The sequence below is a fragment of the Hydra vulgaris genome, chromosome 07, assembly GCF_038396675.1.
Source record: "Hydra vulgaris chromosome 07, alternate assembly HydraT2T_AEP".
Classification (NCBI taxonomy): domain Eukaryota; kingdom Metazoa; phylum Cnidaria; class Hydrozoa; order Anthoathecata; family Hydridae; genus Hydra; species Hydra vulgaris.
In genome coordinates this window covers 37,722,501-37,740,594 of record NC_088926.1, presented here as the reverse complement: position 1 = coordinate 37,740,594, position 18,094 = coordinate 37,722,501, and the positions used below count along the sequence as shown (strand labels likewise).

Genomic DNA, 18,094 nt, shown 5'->3' with positions numbered 1-18,094 from the left:
ACAAGAATAATTTGAAATAATAATAAATTAGAATAATAACTTTCCATTTAATAAATGTTGACGTCATTACTTCGTTTCCTTTTCGAATGCGATTGCGAACATTCTAAACAACAGAATCGTTTTAAATTTGAGTTAAAATAAATATTAGTTAATAAAAAACCTATACTATCAGGTAACCAAAAAAGTTCGTGCGGTTTTTCCGTATATAATAAAAACACACAAAACGACAAAAGTAAGTACATTTATTCATCAAAATAGTCACCATTAGCATCTAAAACCTTTTCCCAACGTAAAACAAGCTTATTTATTCCACTTCTATAAAATTCTCGGTCCTTTGAGTCTATAAAAGCTTTCAACTCCATTTCAACCGCGTCCTGGTCTCGGAACTGCTGTCCTTTTAAATGATTTCCCAGGGAAAGGAAAAAATGGAAATCAGTAGGGGAGAGGTCTGGCGAGTATGGTGGATGAGGCAAACTCTCCCAACCAAGGCTTTGGAGCTTGTCCTGAGTCACACGAGTGGTGTGCGGTCTCGCGTTGTCGTGGAGAAGCAGAACTCCTCTCCTGTGCACCAGTGCAGGCTGCTTTACAAGCAACAGGTCGTGAACTCGTTGCAGCTGTGCTGAGTAGATCAGTCCAGTAATGGTTTGGCCTGTTGGGAGCAGCTCGTAATGCACCACACCAGCTGTAGTCCACCAAATGCAGAGCAAAACCTTCCGCTCGTGGAGATTGGGCTTGGGTGTCTTTGGGATGGGGTCATCGGGGGACAACCAATGGTAGCAACGCTTGGTATTGTTGTACACAATCCATTTTTCGTCGCATGTCAATAAACGATCAAGAAAAGGCTCAACATTGTGGCGTGATAAGAGTGATGTGCAGATCGTAAGCCGTTGCTTCTTGTTGTCGATCGACAATTTGTGCGGAACCCACCGACTCAGCTTCCACGCTTTCCCAATCGCATGCAGATGCAGGCGGATGGTTTCAACACTCACAGCAAACCTCACTGCAAGTTCTTGGCAAGTTTGGCTGGAGTCAGACTCGACAGCGTCCTTCAGTTCATCCTCATCAACCAACAATGGGCGTCCAGAACGCGGCAGGTCTTCGATGGACTCATCTCCCGAAGAGAATCGCTGAAACCACTTCTGTGCTGTGCGTTCACTTACTGTACCTTCTCCAAATGCTGTGCAGATGTTTTTGGCCGCTTGTGTTGCATTCCTTCCAAGTTTGAACTCGTAAAGTAAGCAAGATCGAAAATCGTCGGTTGGGTTGCCATCCTTTCTTTACACAAAACCTTTCCTGTAAGCTCGTTACAAGCCTACACTATATATGCAGCAACTGCGCGTGACACACGCGTTCTATTACGCAACAAAGCTACTTGCCTTGTGCAATGTGGGTGTTGTAAAAAATGCTAAAAACAATTCAATTACCGAAAACCGCACGAACTTTTTTGGTTACCTAATATAAACAAAAACTAATTTTAAAAATTGCTCTATTATTAATATTTATTTTTATCATAAACGATGTGTGGAATATTACAAACAATAAATGAAATAAATCTTACTTGATATTTTCACAAGATTAAAAATACTCTGCAGTTTCAATTTTCTTATAGTGGTTTTCTAATTTTCTATTCTTATTTTATTTGCGCATTTTTGTATTCACGTTGTGTTTCCACGTGCACATTCCATAATTGAAATTAGTGACTATTAACGACTTCAAACTGCTCATTCATTACGTTAGTGCAAAAGAGAACAACGTTGTGCTTTTTATATTTTATATAAGTTCTTTGATAATAGAATATCTTTAATAAAAAATCTTTTTTAAATATTTTATGAAAATAAAAAAATAATCCCTATTGGACGAGCGTTATTTTATACGCTCGTTTTAAGCTGAACGAGCATTGTTTATCGCGCCTAGAACGTTTGAAAATACCGTTTACGGGCGCGTTTTACAAGCGGAGCGCGATCGCGCTCGCTTCATCACAAGCCCTGTATATGTTAAAAAATATTGATAAAAAAATAGTATGTAAACAAACAATACCTTTTGGATGGAGTTTTAGATCCACCAGTGTTGTCCAAAAATCGCATGTACTCATCCTAAAACATGTTAAAGTATGTTTAAACTTGTTTAAATCTATTCAATTTTTTTAAAACAAAAAATCTTTTAAAGTTACCCAGTTGGCACAAAACGTCTTTTAAACGTCTAAAATATGTATTAAATTATTTTTTAAATATTTTGATGTGTTTTTAAAAGCCAAGACACGTTTTAGTTGTATTAATATGTTTAGTGCCAACTTGGTAGTTTAAAAATAATACTCAAGAACAATATATAAACTATATATAAATATAATACAATATATATATAAACTATAAATAATAATAATATATAGGATACATATTTATACTTTTATAATTAGTAAAAAAAACAAAAACTTTACAATCTTAGAGTATTTGAACACCATTGCTTCAAATAACTTTCTTCCTTTTATATCTTTACTGACAAGAATTACAAATCACTCAATTACTTTAATTGATAATATATTTTCTAATTCAACTTCTAAAGATATTTTTTCCGGCAATCTAACTATTAGAATATTGGATCATTTGCCACAGTTTCTAATTTATTCATCTTTTAAAAAAAGAATTATTAATTCTTGAAAAAACAATATTATTCTTCGAAACTTCAAAAAATTAAATAGTGAAGAATTCAGGAATGATTACTTGGAAATGAACTGGGATAAAGTAATCAAAGTTTCCAATAGTAATACAAAAAAAACATATGAAGATTTCTTCACTACCTTTAACTCTCTTCTAGACAAACACGCACCGCTAAAAAAACTAAGTAACCGTGGCTTTACTCGAAGCCTCAAACCATGGAATACTTCAGCAATTTTAACCTCGATAAAAAAGCGAAACAATATATTTAAGAAGTTCCTTAAAACAAAAATTCTTCATGACAAACTAATTCTTGAAAAAACTTACAAAACCTATAGAAATTTACTTGTAACACTTATTTGTAGAAGAAAAAACAAACACTTTTCTTACTACTTTACTACCAATAGCAATAGTTTGAGAGCTACATGGAAGGGTATTAGAACTCTTTTGAATATACGTTCGAATGATATCTTATATACATCTTGTATATCTTCAAACAACACCATTATCAATGATCCAGTTAAAATCTTGGAAATTTTCAACTCCTTTTTATTTCAATCCCTGAAGAACTGCAAAAAAATATTCATTCATCTCACACTGACTTCCATAAATATTTAAAAACATCAAACCCTGACTATCTTTTCATTAAACCTACTGAAAAAAATGAAATAATATCAATTATTCTTGCTCTAAATGATGGCAAGGCTTCTGGTCCAAATAGCATTCCAACCTTTATTCTAAAACTTCTTGCTAATGATATTTCCTCACCCAATCCATAAAAAGGACTCAAAACTTGACTGCAATAACTATAGACCAATATCATAATTATCAAATATCAGCAAAATTCTTAAAAAATTAATGTATTCTCATATCTTATCTCTTGCAAAGTTCACCAGACCTACTTGCTCTTTGTGAGACTAATTTGAGTTCAGCTGTCTCATCTTGTGATCTTAGTGTTGATGGTTATCTTCCTCTGATTCGTAAAGACTCCAATAGTCACATGCTTGGCCTGGGCATTTACATTCGTAAGAATTCACCTGTTTGTCGTGAAACTAGGTTTGAATCCACAGACTATTCTTTCATGTGCTTTCGTTTAGCACCACTTCACTCTATTGCCTTTCTCTTTGTTCTATATCGCTCTCCTTCATCTCAAGACTGCATTCTTTTTGATGTTATTTCTGATCATATTGACCAAGCCCTCTCCCTTTATCCATCAGCTAATATAGTTGTTGTCGGTGAATTTAATGCTCACCACTCTGAATGGCTTGGCTCTAGTGTCAGTGACTCTGCAGGCATTAAAGCCCACAACTTTTGTCTTTCTCAATCCCTAACTCAAACTTTCCAACTCGCTTTTCTGACAACCTGAATCATCTACCTTCTCTACTCGACTTATGTCTTGTTTCTGATCCTAGTCAGTGCTCAGTTTCTCCACATTCACCCTTAGGTTCTTCTGATCACAGTTTGATCTCTCTAAAACTAATATCTCATTCTTCTATATCACCTGAATCCCCCTATTATCAAACCTCTTACAACTACAGTAAAGCTGACTGGGATTCTTTCCGTGATTTTTTTCGTGATGGCCCTTGGGTAGAAATCTTTCGTCTTCCTGTCGACAAATGTGCTTCTTACATAACTTCGTGGATTCAGGCTGGCATGGAATCTTTTATTCCCTCTCGACGATTCCAGGTCAAGCCTCACTCTCCTCCATGGTTTTCTTCACACTGTGCTGCTGCGATTGCCAATCGAAACCGTTACTTCCATATTTATCAGCAAAACAAATCTCCAGAAAACAGACGTCTGTTTATTACTGCTAGAAACAATTGTAAAAAGGTTTTGTCTAACACCAAAACCCGCTATTCTCAGGTCATGAAATCTCGTATCTCATCCCAAAAATTAGGCTCCTGTGACTTCTGGAGAATCTTTAATAATATCAATAATAAGGGCAAATCTATAATTCCACCTCTCTTGTATGGTTCAGACTTTGTCACCTCACCTAAAGACAAAGCCGAACTGTTTGCTAAAAACTTTTCATCAATATCATCTCTTGATTCCACTACTTGCGTTCTACCTGATATTGCCAACAAACAGGTTAATCCATTGCTTGACATTCATATCACTCCAGCATCTGTATCTAAAGTGATCTCCTGCCTAGACTCTTCTACAGCTTGTGGCCCAGACAACATACCTGTTATTGTCTTGCAGAAGTGTTCTCCGGAGCTGTCGTCTATACTCTCAAAACTATTCAACAAGTGCTTATCAGAGTCTTGTTTTCCAGCCTGCTGGAAAGCCGCATCTATTATCCCTATCTTCAAAAATTCTGGGGAGCGATCTGATTCGTCTAACTACCGTCCCATAAGTCTTCTTCCTATCATAAGCAAGGTTTTTGAATCTTTAATTAACAAACACTTAATTTCTCATCTTGAATCTAATAACTTACTTTCTGACCATCAATATGGATTTCGATCTTCTCGTTCTACAGCTGATTTGCTAACAGTAATAACTGACAGGTTTTATCGTGCATTAGATGAAGGTGGAGAGGTTAAGGCCATCGCTCTTGACATTTCAAAAGCGTTTGATAAAGTTTGGCATGCTGGTCTTCTCCATAAGCTTTCTTCTTATGGTGTATCCGGCAACATCTTTAAGATCATTGAATCCTTCCTTTCCAATCGTAGCATAAAAGTTGTCCTCGATGGACAACACTCTTCTTCTTATTCTGTAACTTCAGGGGTTCCTCAAGGTTCTATCCTTGGCCCTATACTCTTTTTAATTTACATTAACGATCTTCCAGATATTCTCACATCTAAGGTGGCATTGTTTGCTGATGATACTACCATTTATTCTTGTCGTGATAAGAAACCAACACCCTCTGATTGCCTGGATGGGGCATTTGAGCTTGAAAAGGATCTCACTTCTGCTACAGCATGGGGCTCACAGTGGCTGGTGAACTTTAATTCAGATAAAACTCAATTTTTTTCAGCCAATCATTATCGCAATAATTTAGATCTTCCTATATTTATGAACGGTGATGTACTCGATGAGTCACCTACTCTTCATCTTCTAGGATTAACTCTTACTTCCAATCTTTCTTGGAAACCATATATCAAATCAGTTGCAAAATTAGCATCTGCTAAGGTTGCATCTCTTTATTGAGCTCGCCACTTTCTTACTCTGGATTCTATTCTCTATCTCTATAAATCTCAAATCCGGCCTTGTATGGAATACTGTTGCCATATCTGGGGCGGATCTTCTAATGATGTCCTTTCTCTTTTAGACAAGGTGCAAAAACGCATTGTAAACATAGTTGGACCTGCTCTTGCAGCCAACCTCCAACCATTATCACATCGTCGTAATGTTGCTTCTCTTTCTCTTTTCTACAAATACTATAATGGGCACTGCTCTAAAGAGCTAGCGTCTCTTGTGCCATCTACTAAAATTCATTCTCGTGTTACTTGTCATTCAATTAAGTGTCATCCTTTTTCTGTGACTGTTCCTTAGTGCTCCAAAAACGCTTATTCGTCTAGTTTTTTTCCTCGAACATCAGTTCTTTGGAATTCGCTTCCTTCATCTTGCTTTCCTGATTCATATAATTTGCAATCTTTTAAATCATCTGTCAATCGTTATCTTGCTCTACAACCTTCATCTTTTCTCTTACAGTAACTTCCAACTTTAATTAGTGGCTGCTTGCAGCCTTGTTGGAAGCGAAGATAAAAAAAAAAAAAAAAAAAAAAAAAAAATATCTACCACTTTCTTGATAATTCTAAGTGTCTCTACGGCCGTCAGTTTGGATTTTGTTTAAAACACTCTACTTCCCATGCACTTATTAGCATTACTGAAATGATTCGTGGTGTGATTGATAGTGGTTCTATTGCTTGTGGCGTCTTTATTGATCTCCAAAAGCATTTGATACAGTTGACTATAAGATTTTAATTGAAAAATCGTATCACTATGGTATACGGGGTATCGCTAATGATTAGTTTTCATCCTATTTTAACAATTGTACTCAGTTTTTCTTGATTAATGGGATTCAATCCACAAGTAAAGATATTAGGTATGGTGCCCAACAGGGTTCTGTTCTAGGACCTTTACTGTTTTTAATATATATTAATGATCTGCTTCACTCTATAAATAATTTGATTGTTCATCATTTCGCTGACGACACTAATCTTCTATGCATAAGTAAATCCCTTGCCCAGCTTTGTAAAAAAGTTAATTCAGATCTCCATCATTTGTGTCATTGGATAAATAGTAACTGTCTTTCCCTAAATATCAATAAAACTGAATTTATTATTTTTCACCCTCCAAAAAAAAAGATTGATAGTAATAATGTGAAAATTAAAATTAATGGTAAAAGACTTTTCCCATCTAAATATATAAAATACCTTGGGCTATTTCTTGACAAAAACCTATCCTGGTACTATCAAATAATTTAATTATATAAAAAACTCTCACATCCCAATAGTATGCTGTCATTAGTACAACACTATGTTCACCAACATGTTCTAATATCAATTTACTATGCCTTATTCTTCTCACATCTAAGTTATTGTTGCACTGTTTGGGGTCAAAAAGGTAGTTTTCTATTACATCGTATAAACAGTTTACAAAACACTTCCTTAAGAATTATGACATTTTCTCCTTTACGATCTAATATCGAAAATAGATTTTCTGAATTAAAAGTTCTAAAATTTCAAGATCTTGTAAAGCTTTATAATTGCTCTTTGTGTTTGATTCTCTTCAAAATAAACTGAAAACTTTAACTTGCACACTTCCTTTTTCAACACTATTAAATATGGCAAGCGCTCTATAAAACATCAACTTCTCACTGGAACCAAATAATATCATTTATAAAAAAAAAGATTTCAACTAAATATCCTATTATTACCAACATTCTTCTTATCAATCGAAACCAAATTTAGAAATTTTTATTTGAGTATATATTTAATGAATATTAATTTTATCTTTAACTATTATTGCTTTTTTTATATTACTGTATTTATAAAACTATTATTACTTTTATTTTATACTGTCTTTTTTAACTCTACTAATATTATCTACTATTACCATTAATTTACCTTTGTTTTATAAATCTTATTAATATTATTTATAATGATAGTGATAGTGATCCAATTGTAGTAATAGTTTTATGGTTATAGTCCTAATTTTTGCAATTGTTATGTTTATTTTATTAATTTCTGTCGTAGTTATAAACTTTACTATAATTACTTTTACCATTGTTTTTATCATTAGTTATAATTTTTAGTAAAGTTATCATGATATAGTTACTATTTGTTTTTTTATTCACATTATTATTTGTATTATTATTTTTATTATATTATTATTGCAATTATTAATATCATCTTTATTTGTTAGTGCTTTATTTTCCTTTTTTTCTTCATTTTTTTGTTTTTAATTTTTTTTTTCTTATTTATAATTTTTTCTATGTTTCATTTTTATTTTTTATTTTTTTAAATTTATGTGTCACGCCATTGACTAGTTTTTAACTATATGAGTGACACCTAATTTTATTTATGTGAGTTTATAAAATATTATTGTAAATATTCCTATTTTATGGTTAAATAAATGGATACAAAAAACAAAACAAAAAACAATTGGGAATATTCATTTTTTAGAAGTTTCACAGGTTTGTCAAAGTTAAAAATATAAACTTATTTATTTTTTTTTATATACATCTTCGCTTCCAACAAGGCTGCATGCAGCCACTAATTAAAGTTGGAAGTTACTGAAAGAGAAAAGATAAAGATTGTAGAGCAAGATAACGATTGACAGACGACTTAAAAGATTGCAAATTATATGAATCAGGAAAGCAAGATGAAGGAAGCGAATTCCAAAGAACTGATGTTCGAGGAAAAAAACTAGACGAATAAGCGTTTTTGGAGCACTTAAGAACAGTCACAGAAAAAGGATGACACTTAATTGAATGACGAGTAACACGAGAATGAATTATAGTAGATGGCACAAGAGACGCTAGCTCTTTAGAGCAGTGCCCATTATAGTATTTGTAGAAAAGAGAAAGAGAAGCAACATTACAACGATATCATAATGGTTGGAGGTTGGCTGCAAAAGCAGGTCCAATTATGTTTACAATGCATTTTTGCACCTTGTCTAAAAGAGAAAGGGCATCATTAGAAGAACCGCCCCAGATATGACAACAATATTCCATACAAGGCCGGATTTGAGATTTATAGAGAAGCCGAAGTAAGAAAGTGACGAGCTCAATAAAGAGATGCAACCTTAGCAGATGCTAATTTTGCAACTGATTTGATATTTGGTTTCCAAGAAAGATTGGAAGTAAGAGTTAATCCTAGAAGATGAAGAGTAGGTGACTCATCAAGTACATCACCGTTCATAAATATAGGAAGATCTAAATTATTGCGATAACGATTGGCTGAAAAAAATTGAGTTTTATCTATATTAAAGTTCACCAGCCACTGTGAGCCCCATGCTGTAGCAGAAGTGAGATCCTTTTCAAGCTCAAATGCCCCCTCCAAGCAATCAGAGGGTGATGGTTTCTTATCACGACAAGAATAAATGGTAGTACCATCAGCAAACAACGCCACCTTAGATGTGAGAATATCAGGAATATCATTAATGTAAATTAAAAAGAGTATAGGGCCAAGGATAGAACCTTGAGGAACCCCTGAAGTTACAGAATAAGAAGAAGAGTGTTGTCCATCGAGGACAACTTTTATGCTGCAATTGGAAAGGAAGGATTCAATGATCTTAAAGATGTTGCCGGATACACCATAAGAAGAAAGCTTATGGAGAAGACCAGCATGCTAAACTTTATCAAAAGCTTTTGAAATGTCAAGAGCGATGGCCTTAACCTCTCCACCTTTATCTAATGCACGATAAAACCTGTCAGTTATTACTGTTAGCAAATCAGCTGTAGAACGAGAAGATCGAAATCCATATTGATGGTCAGAAAGTAAGTTATTAGATTCAAGATGAGAAATTAAGTGTTTGTTAAATAAAGATTTAAAAACCTTGCTTATGATAAGAAGAAGACTTATGGGACGGTAGTTAGACGAATCAGATCGCTCTCCAGAATTTTTGAAGATAGGAATAACAGATGCCGCTTTCCAGCAGGCTGGAAAGCAAGACTCGGATAAGCACTTGTTGAATAGTTTTGAGAGTATAGACAACAGCTCCAGAGAACACTTCTGCAAGACAATAACAGGTATATTGTCCGGGCCACAAGCTGTAGAAGAGTCTAAGCAGGAAATCACTTTAGATACAGATGCTGGAGTGATATGAATGTCAAGCATAGATCAACCTGTTTGTTGGCAATACCAGGTAGAACGCAACTAGTGGAATCAAGAGATAATATTGATAAAAAGTTTTTAGCAAACAATTCGGCTTTGTCTTTAGGTGAGGTGACAAAGTCTGAACCATACAAGAGTTTAGGAATTATAGATTTGCCCTTATTATTGATATTATTAAAGATTCTCCAGAAGTCACAGGAGCCTAATTTTTGGGATGAGATACGAGATTTCATGACCTGAGAATAGCGGGTTTTGGCGTTAGACAAAACCTTTTTACAAAAGTTTCTAGCAGTAATAAACAGACGTCTGTTTTCTGGAGAATTGTTCTGCTGATAAATATGGAAGTAACGGTTTCGATTGGCAATCGCAGCAGCACAGTGTGAAGAAAACCATGGAGGAGAGTGAGGCTTGACCTGGAATCGTCGAGAGGGAATAAAAGATTCCATGCCAGCCTGAATCCACGAAGTTATGTAAGAAGCACATTTGTCGACAGGAAGACGAAAGATTTCTACCCAAGGGCTATCACGAAGAAAATCACGGAAAGAATCCCAGTCAGCTTTACTGTAGTTGTAAGAGGTTCGATAATAGGGGGATTCAGGTGATGAAGAAGAAACTTATACTATAAATATAAGTTAAAGACTTGCCTTTAAACACAAAACAAAACAAAACTTTTTTATTTTGTAGACCAACTTATTGAATATTTTATAATTGCAATTCATTTTTCATAAAGAAATACTTATTTCATAAGAGAAAGTTAAAAAACTTTCGAATGTGAAGCAATTTTATCATTAATCAATAAGCTAGTCTGAAAAATTAAAAATTTAGTTTGCAAACATACTTTTATGTTTCAGGCTAATGCAACATCTCACAAAATAATTGTATGCTTTAAAAAAAAAGGAGGTTTAAAAAACTTCTGCTTTGTTTTCATTATATCATAAATTTAATTAAAAGATTTCAACTTCTTACTCTAAAGCATTTGTTAAAAGTATTGGTTAAAAATAAATAAATTGCAGAATGAATAAATTGCAGAATGAATATTGCTTATTCATAAATTAAAACATAAGTAAACAAGCAATTAAACATCATAAAATAAAAAAAGTTTCGACTTAAATGTACTTTTATTTGGGAGTTTTACCTTTGATTGTGGTAATTTCTTTTATTTTAGCATATATTTTTTTTTTACATACTTTTTATTTTTTTTTTTAAATCTTAAAATTATGAAAATAATTCTAAAGATTTATCTTTTAAAATAATTACTTATATTTAAAATAAATTATAAAAAAAAATTCCTGAAAACAATAAAACAAAATTACCAGAATTAGATATGAATTTCGCATAGCTATATTGCTTTCAGGAACTAAATTTTCAATTCCTTTATGTCTAGCCAAAAATGAATTAAACTCTTCATCAGTGATTAAAAATGGTTCAACCTAAAAAATTTTAAAATTAAACCTTAAACAATCTAAAACATTTTAATGGTAACAATCTAAAACAATTTAATGTTAATTATAACCTATAATTAAATTTAACCTGTCTTAGTGCAGTATCGCCAATATTTTCTGCTTCAATAGCCAAGCATTGGAACACTTTCCACCTGGTGAAAAAAACACACAGACATATATATATATTTTATATATATATATATTTTATATATATATGTACATTATATATATATATATATATATTTTATATATATATATTATATATATATATATATATATATATATATATATTTATATATATATGGTATTAATAAAACGCATGTTGGGCATTATAAAGAAATCCTTTGTTCAATTTGATGCAGAACTGCTGAAATCTCTGTCTTTCTTTTATCTGACCACTTCTTGAGTTTGCTGTACCCATATAATGAGGTGACATAATACAACTGTATAAAATTTTCAATGGTTACGATAAAATTGAATTTACAGAAAATCATTCCTTTAAATTAAATTGTACTCATGGCCATACCCTAAAATATTCAAACGAGTTTTCGAAACATAAATATAGAGAAAACATTTTACTTAATCGAGCTGCAAATTACTGGAATGCACTGCCAGAAACTGTAGTCAAAGCTATTTAGTAAATTCATTTAAAGCAAGACTTGATCGATGGGAGTCAAAACATCACGAGACTCAGCTGTCAAAGTGTGTATAAAATCACACTCACTGGTAGCAATACCAGTCACAGAACAAACTAATACTAATACTATATATATATATATATATATATATATATATATATATATATATATATATATATATATATATATTTATATATATATTTATATAAATATATATATATATATATATATATATATATATATATATATATATATATATATATATATATATATATATATATATATATATATATATATATATATATATATATATATATTAATGTTAATTTTTAATTATGTGCTTATGGGATAGTTTTTTTCCAAATCAATTATAAAAGACGGGTTGCAGATGATGCAAACTTAATTTCAGATACGGAAACTATGTTTGATATTGGAATTTTGATTTTGCTAAAAATAAAAACACAGATTATTTTTTACAACTGACGTTTCATGGAAACCATATACACAATTCATTGCAAAGTTAGCATCTGATAAGATTGCTTTTTATATTGTGCTTGCCATTTCCTTACTCCGAATTCCATTCTCTACCTCTATAAATCTCTTATCTATCTTTGTATATGTATTCTTTAGAATACATTCGAGCTCCTCTAAAGCTTTTTCTCTTTTAGGTCCAAAAATGTATTGTAAGCGTAGTTATAAATGTATTGTAAATGTAGACTCTGTCCCATCGCCATAAAGTTGCATGCCTTTTTCCTTTCTACAAATTCCATAAAAGCTGTTGCTCAAACAAGCTACCACCTTTTGTTCCATCAACTAAAACTCAATCTTGCATGACTCATCATTAAGCAAAGTCCATTTACTGTAACTATCCCTTCATGCCCTAAAAACTTCATTTAATTTTTTTCCTCCAACATCAGTGCTTTGAAACTCTCTTTCATCTTTGTGTGTTCCTGACTCATACTACTTTTCACTTATAGTTTTTCAAGTCTTCTGTCTGTTTTCTTTAAAAATACTCCTTGTTTTTCTGACATAGTTGATATGTTTGTTACTATGTAAACATAGTTGATATGTTTGTTACTATGTAAACATTCTGGTAACTCCTAACTTAAATAGTGGTTGCTTACAGCATCGTTGGGAGTATATTAAATAAAAAACATAAATATATGTAACTTATACTGCTTTTATCAAAATAAATTATTGTTCAACTTTGCTTATTTTTGATTCATTAAAAATTTCTTTATTTTTGAAACATATAGCTTTTTTTGACTTGTAATTTACATCTTACCTCTTTAAGAACCTTATTTATAAAAACCAAATGTTTTTTAAAAATTACTGACCTAATTGGATTGATCTTTTTGACTTGTTCATTCATATCTTCATTAAAGTTGAAGCGGTTAACAACTGTATTTAATTTAAACATAACATTGTATTCTCTACACCAATTACGAATTTGGTGCAAAATATCAAACTGATTTTTTCCATTCTATAAACAAAAATATGATAAGTAATTCCTTGATACTAAGTATATCCTCCATAATTTATTATTAATCAGATAAAATGCTTTTGTCATATTTAAGGTCACTAAAACAAAACAAAAAAATCTATTTAAAAATCAACTCAAAATGTATTAGTGTACTTAAATAGTAACAGTTGTTATGGCAACCAATATTAAACACTTTTTAAAAAACATAAATATTTTAGAGAGCAATCAAAAATTGAATGAAATATATTTAATACTAAAAAAATTTTAGATAAAAAATTTTTCATTTACAAAGTTGGTATACATTAAATTTAAGTTGAATGAACAAATTTATTATTAATGAATGAATAATTTCATTTATTTGTTGAATTCTATTCAATAGTGTAACTTTTAATAGGTTTTCTCAACAGTATTTAAATATATCAACTTTTTTTTATCAACTTTTTTTTTTATATATCTTGTATTTAATTAACCACTCCTATATTTCTTATATTTTTATTTCTAAAAGGAAATATATGATTTTAAAGCATTTTTTAAAAACAGAATTTACTATAGCCTTACTAAATAAACCAATTTCATATAAATAATATTTATAACATAAATGTTATTGAAGTAAAGTTTAAAAGAACCAATTGTCAACAAAATAAATTTAAAACTTTAAAAAGTTACAATAAGACGTACATTTGAAACAATAAGACATTGATTATAAGAACAAAATGCCTGCAATTTGCTTCCTGGGAAAACTTAAAATAAGAAATGAAAAACAAAGAAGAAATATAAACCAACTTCTTTCTTTTTCAGAAATTTATAAAATACTTTGTTGAACTGAACAGTAATATTAAAACAAACATGTCAACAAACATATCAACAAACATATCAACAAACATATTAACAAACATGTCAACAAACATGTCAACAAATATGTCAACAAACATGTTAACAAACATATCAACAAACATGTCAACAAACATGTCAACAAACATGTCAACAAACATGACAACAAACATGTCAACAAACTTGTCTTAAACATATTTTAATCTTTTTAACTAAAACTAAAATAATTTAAACCTTAGTGCAACGGCCAATTTTTTTGTTGACATCATGATTAAAAGAATCACAGCTTACTGCCATTATGTCCAAGTAGCATCCATATTTAATCATCCACTAAAAATATATTTTAAAAAACTATTGCAAATACAAAGAGAAAGAAAACCTAAAAATAATATTCTGTATATATGAATATTTATAAAAATTGCAAACTATTTCATTTTTTTTTTTCTAAAGTCGCTAATTGAAATCAAGAGGCTACTCTTGGTTCCTATTTTTCTATGATTACGGTGATGATGATGAACAAGATTACGATGATGATAATGATGATGAAGATGATGATGTTGAAGATGATGATGATGAAGATGATGATGATGAAGATGATGATGATGAAGAAAAAGAAGATGATGATATATCTTCTATATGTAATATGAATCAAAACCTAAAGTTTAATATCTATACATATCAAGATAAGTTTTTCACCGCTCATAAAGAGATATTTCACTTGTATTTCCTCAAAGAAGCTCAATTGCTCAATAAAAACTTCAACAATACTCTATATTAGCAAGAAAGGTAAATGTTGAAAAATTACAAAAAACATTTCTAAGATCCAATTAAGTAGTGGTATAAATGAAACTCTTTACAACAAACTCTGCAAAATAAGTGAATAAACATGTGAACCACAACACAAACACAAAATATTTTTGTGTTTAAAAAAAAAAAACTGGCACTGGTATCAGCATTAGCAGTAGTAGAGAAATATTTGCAGCATTTTTTTCTTATAAACATAAAAAAATGGCATATGATGTATGTAAAATTGCTTTAGAATGTATATACCATTAAATTGGGTGGGTGTTCGCCTTTTCTGTAGTGAGGTCTGTTTTATTGCAATGATTGATATGATGTAGGCTACAGACAATGCTAAAGATAGCAAGGATGCAACCCTGATGAGCGATGCTGGCAATTTTTTATCAGGCTCTCTAAAACATCATTAGTGAATATATTGTTACTGTGAGGATAGAGTTTCACCAACGTTGGTCATATCACGTTGGTCCACTACTTTACTTTAACTAGATCTTACAATATTTTTATTATCTTTCTGCTTTTTCTCTTTTAGCTTATATTTGTATTGTGGATTATTTTTTATTTTCTCTCTATACATTCGTATGTAAAAATAGGTAGATATGTTATATATATTTTTTGTATATTTATTTATTATAAGGTATATATATATATATATATATATATAAGTATGTCTATGTATGTATACATATATGTGTGTATGAATATATATGTTTGTTTATGTGTATATATGTATGCATGTATATATATGTGCATACTCAGATATTTTGTCTTCTTTTTGTCTATGCATTGCTTTATTTCATATTTATTATCTTATTTTTTTATTATTTTATATTGTCACTATTGTTTTATTTTTGAATTATTTAATTATTTTTTTTTAATATATATATTGATCATTTTTGACCAACACATCAACTTGCATAGCATGATTGCTTAGAGCGTCAACCTGATAAACTGAAAGTTAATGGTTCAATTCAAGCTATAGGATATAATGTTATCATTGTGTTTTTCATTCAACTTCTTTATATTACATGCAAGGTGCCTTGTTATTTCTTTTACTATACATTTTACAATAGTGTTTTTATTTTGTTCTGAATATCTGTTCAATATACCTTTTTAAATTTTTTATCTTTCCTCTCTTCCTAATTTTTTTCTTATACCACTTAGGCTTGACAGCTTAGGGGTCGTCCATAAAATACGTACGCTCTTAGGGGGGAGGGGGGAGGTCTTCAAAAAGCGTACGAAAGCGTATGGGAGGGGGGGGGGGAGGGTTCAATTTAAAAGTACGTACTTCGATTTTCTAATTTATCACAATTAACCAGCTAATCAATAGAAAAGTTATATTCTGACTAAAGATTCTAGTTTGCTAACATAAAAAGATGTATGGTATATGGAGTAGAGGGTATAGTTTTCCTCTATGCACACACATGTATGGGCGCCCTCAGAATTTTTTGATGTTCCAGATAGGACACTTTCACACATCGTGCAAACTCATAACTTAAGTTTGTTTATACCTATGCCAAATGAGAAGGCCTTGCAAAATATCAGGATGGCGGAGGCCTGTGAACAAAAAGCCTTAATACGCTTACCCCCCCCCCCCCCCGCCCATATGTGAGGGCACTAATGTAGTAAAATTTTCAACTTTACCATCTAAAACTAAGTTTAAATTTATTGATAGATTTTAATTTTTGTAGAAAAATATTGTAAATTAAAAAAGTTATGACCATGCAAATTTTCCAACACCCAAAATGAGAGGGGTGTAAATTTTGCATGGTCATAACTTTTTTGTAATTTACAATTACATAAATTTAAATTTAGTTTTAGATGGTAAAGTTGAAAATCTTACTACATTAGTGCCCTCACATATACAAAGTTAAAAATTTTGCAACATATTTCCCTCACGTTTGGGCAGGGAAGGGGGGAGCAAACGTTTTAGGGCTTTTTGTTCCCAGGCCTCCGCCATCCAAATTTTTTGCAAGGCCACCTCATTTGGCATATTAACAAACTTAAGTTTACACAATGTGTGAAAGTGTTTTATCTGGAACATCAAAAAATCCTGAGAGGGCCCATGCACACATGCCACACTTATATACTGGCCCTGAGTAAGACCTGAGGGCCGTGGTTGATGGGACGGAGTCTCCCCCAAAAAAAACGTGTCAATAGCGTCTCAAAATCTTCCAAATTTGACCGCTAGGTTTTGCTAAAATAAAAAGCTTCTTAAATTAGCAAAAGGGCACAAAATTTGCTGTTGCCCCCTCCCTCTAGGTTTTACCCATTGTTATCAATATTACTGATCTCACGTAAGACTCGTTTTTTACTTACTAAAGAGGGATGCCTGAAAAAAACGTCCACCTTAAGTATAGTTTATTTACATTTGATTCGTTATGAAAACATAAAAAAAGTTTACATGGACTTCACCGGGAATCGATCCCGGATCTCCGTTGACAAGCTCCGCCGCATTAACCTCTCGCCCAAATGCGCACTTATTATTTCGGTATTTTAAATTTATTTAAATTATTATTTGCATATATACTTTAAAACGTTTTTAAAATGCGCAAACAAAGGGCTATGGGGTCGTATAAAGTATCTAAGGTGCCCTCCGTCTTTATTTTTTTTAAATAAACTTTTTTATTGAGAAAAAAAATAAAGGAGGGATGGGGGGGGGATATTTGAAGGGGGGGGGGTATTTGAGAAACGTATGTACTTTTAAGGGGGGGGGGGGGGTGGGGACATAAAAGTACGCATGGCAACAGGGGGAGGGGGGGGTCAAATTTCAAAATTTTTGGCGTACGTACTTTATGGACGACCCCTTAGTCTAGTCTTTAATTTTAAAATTTTTTTAATTGAGATGAAGAGCCAAACACACAATATTAGTTTTGTATATACAGAAAACACACTATAAAAAAACACAAATAAAGACACTTGATTAAAACATAATAACAAAAAATATCAATAAAAAACTGCAATATAT

At 31.5% G+C, this 18,094-nt stretch overlaps 1 protein-coding gene across 4 annotated transcripts in view; it reads right to left on the bottom strand.

Moving 5' to 3' along the window:
* LOC136082455 (S-adenosylmethionine-dependent nucleotide dehydratase RSAD2-like) overlaps positions 1-18,094 on the bottom strand; it is a 69,177-nt gene that overhangs the window by 7,315 nt on the left and 43,768 nt on the right. For 2 of the 4 annotated variants that reach the window (XM_065801800.1, XM_065801801.1), the window contains 6 exons: positions 14,563-14,658; positions 13,352-13,497; positions 11,465-11,528; positions 11,248-11,364; positions 2,038-2,093; positions 8-103 (listed from right to left, as the gene is read on the bottom strand). In XM_065801800.1, coding sequence (XP_065657872.1) covers positions 67-103; positions 2,038-2,093; positions 11,248-11,364; positions 11,465-11,528; positions 13,352-13,497; positions 14,563-14,658 — 516 coding nt within the window. In that variant the 3' untranslated portion in view covers positions 8-66. Of the gene's footprint in view, positions 1-7; positions 104-2,037; positions 2,094-11,247; positions 11,365-11,464; positions 11,529-13,351; positions 13,498-14,562; positions 14,659-18,094 lie in introns of those variants that run through there. The other 2 variants (XM_065801798.1, XM_065801799.1) reach the window with 1 other exon arrangement.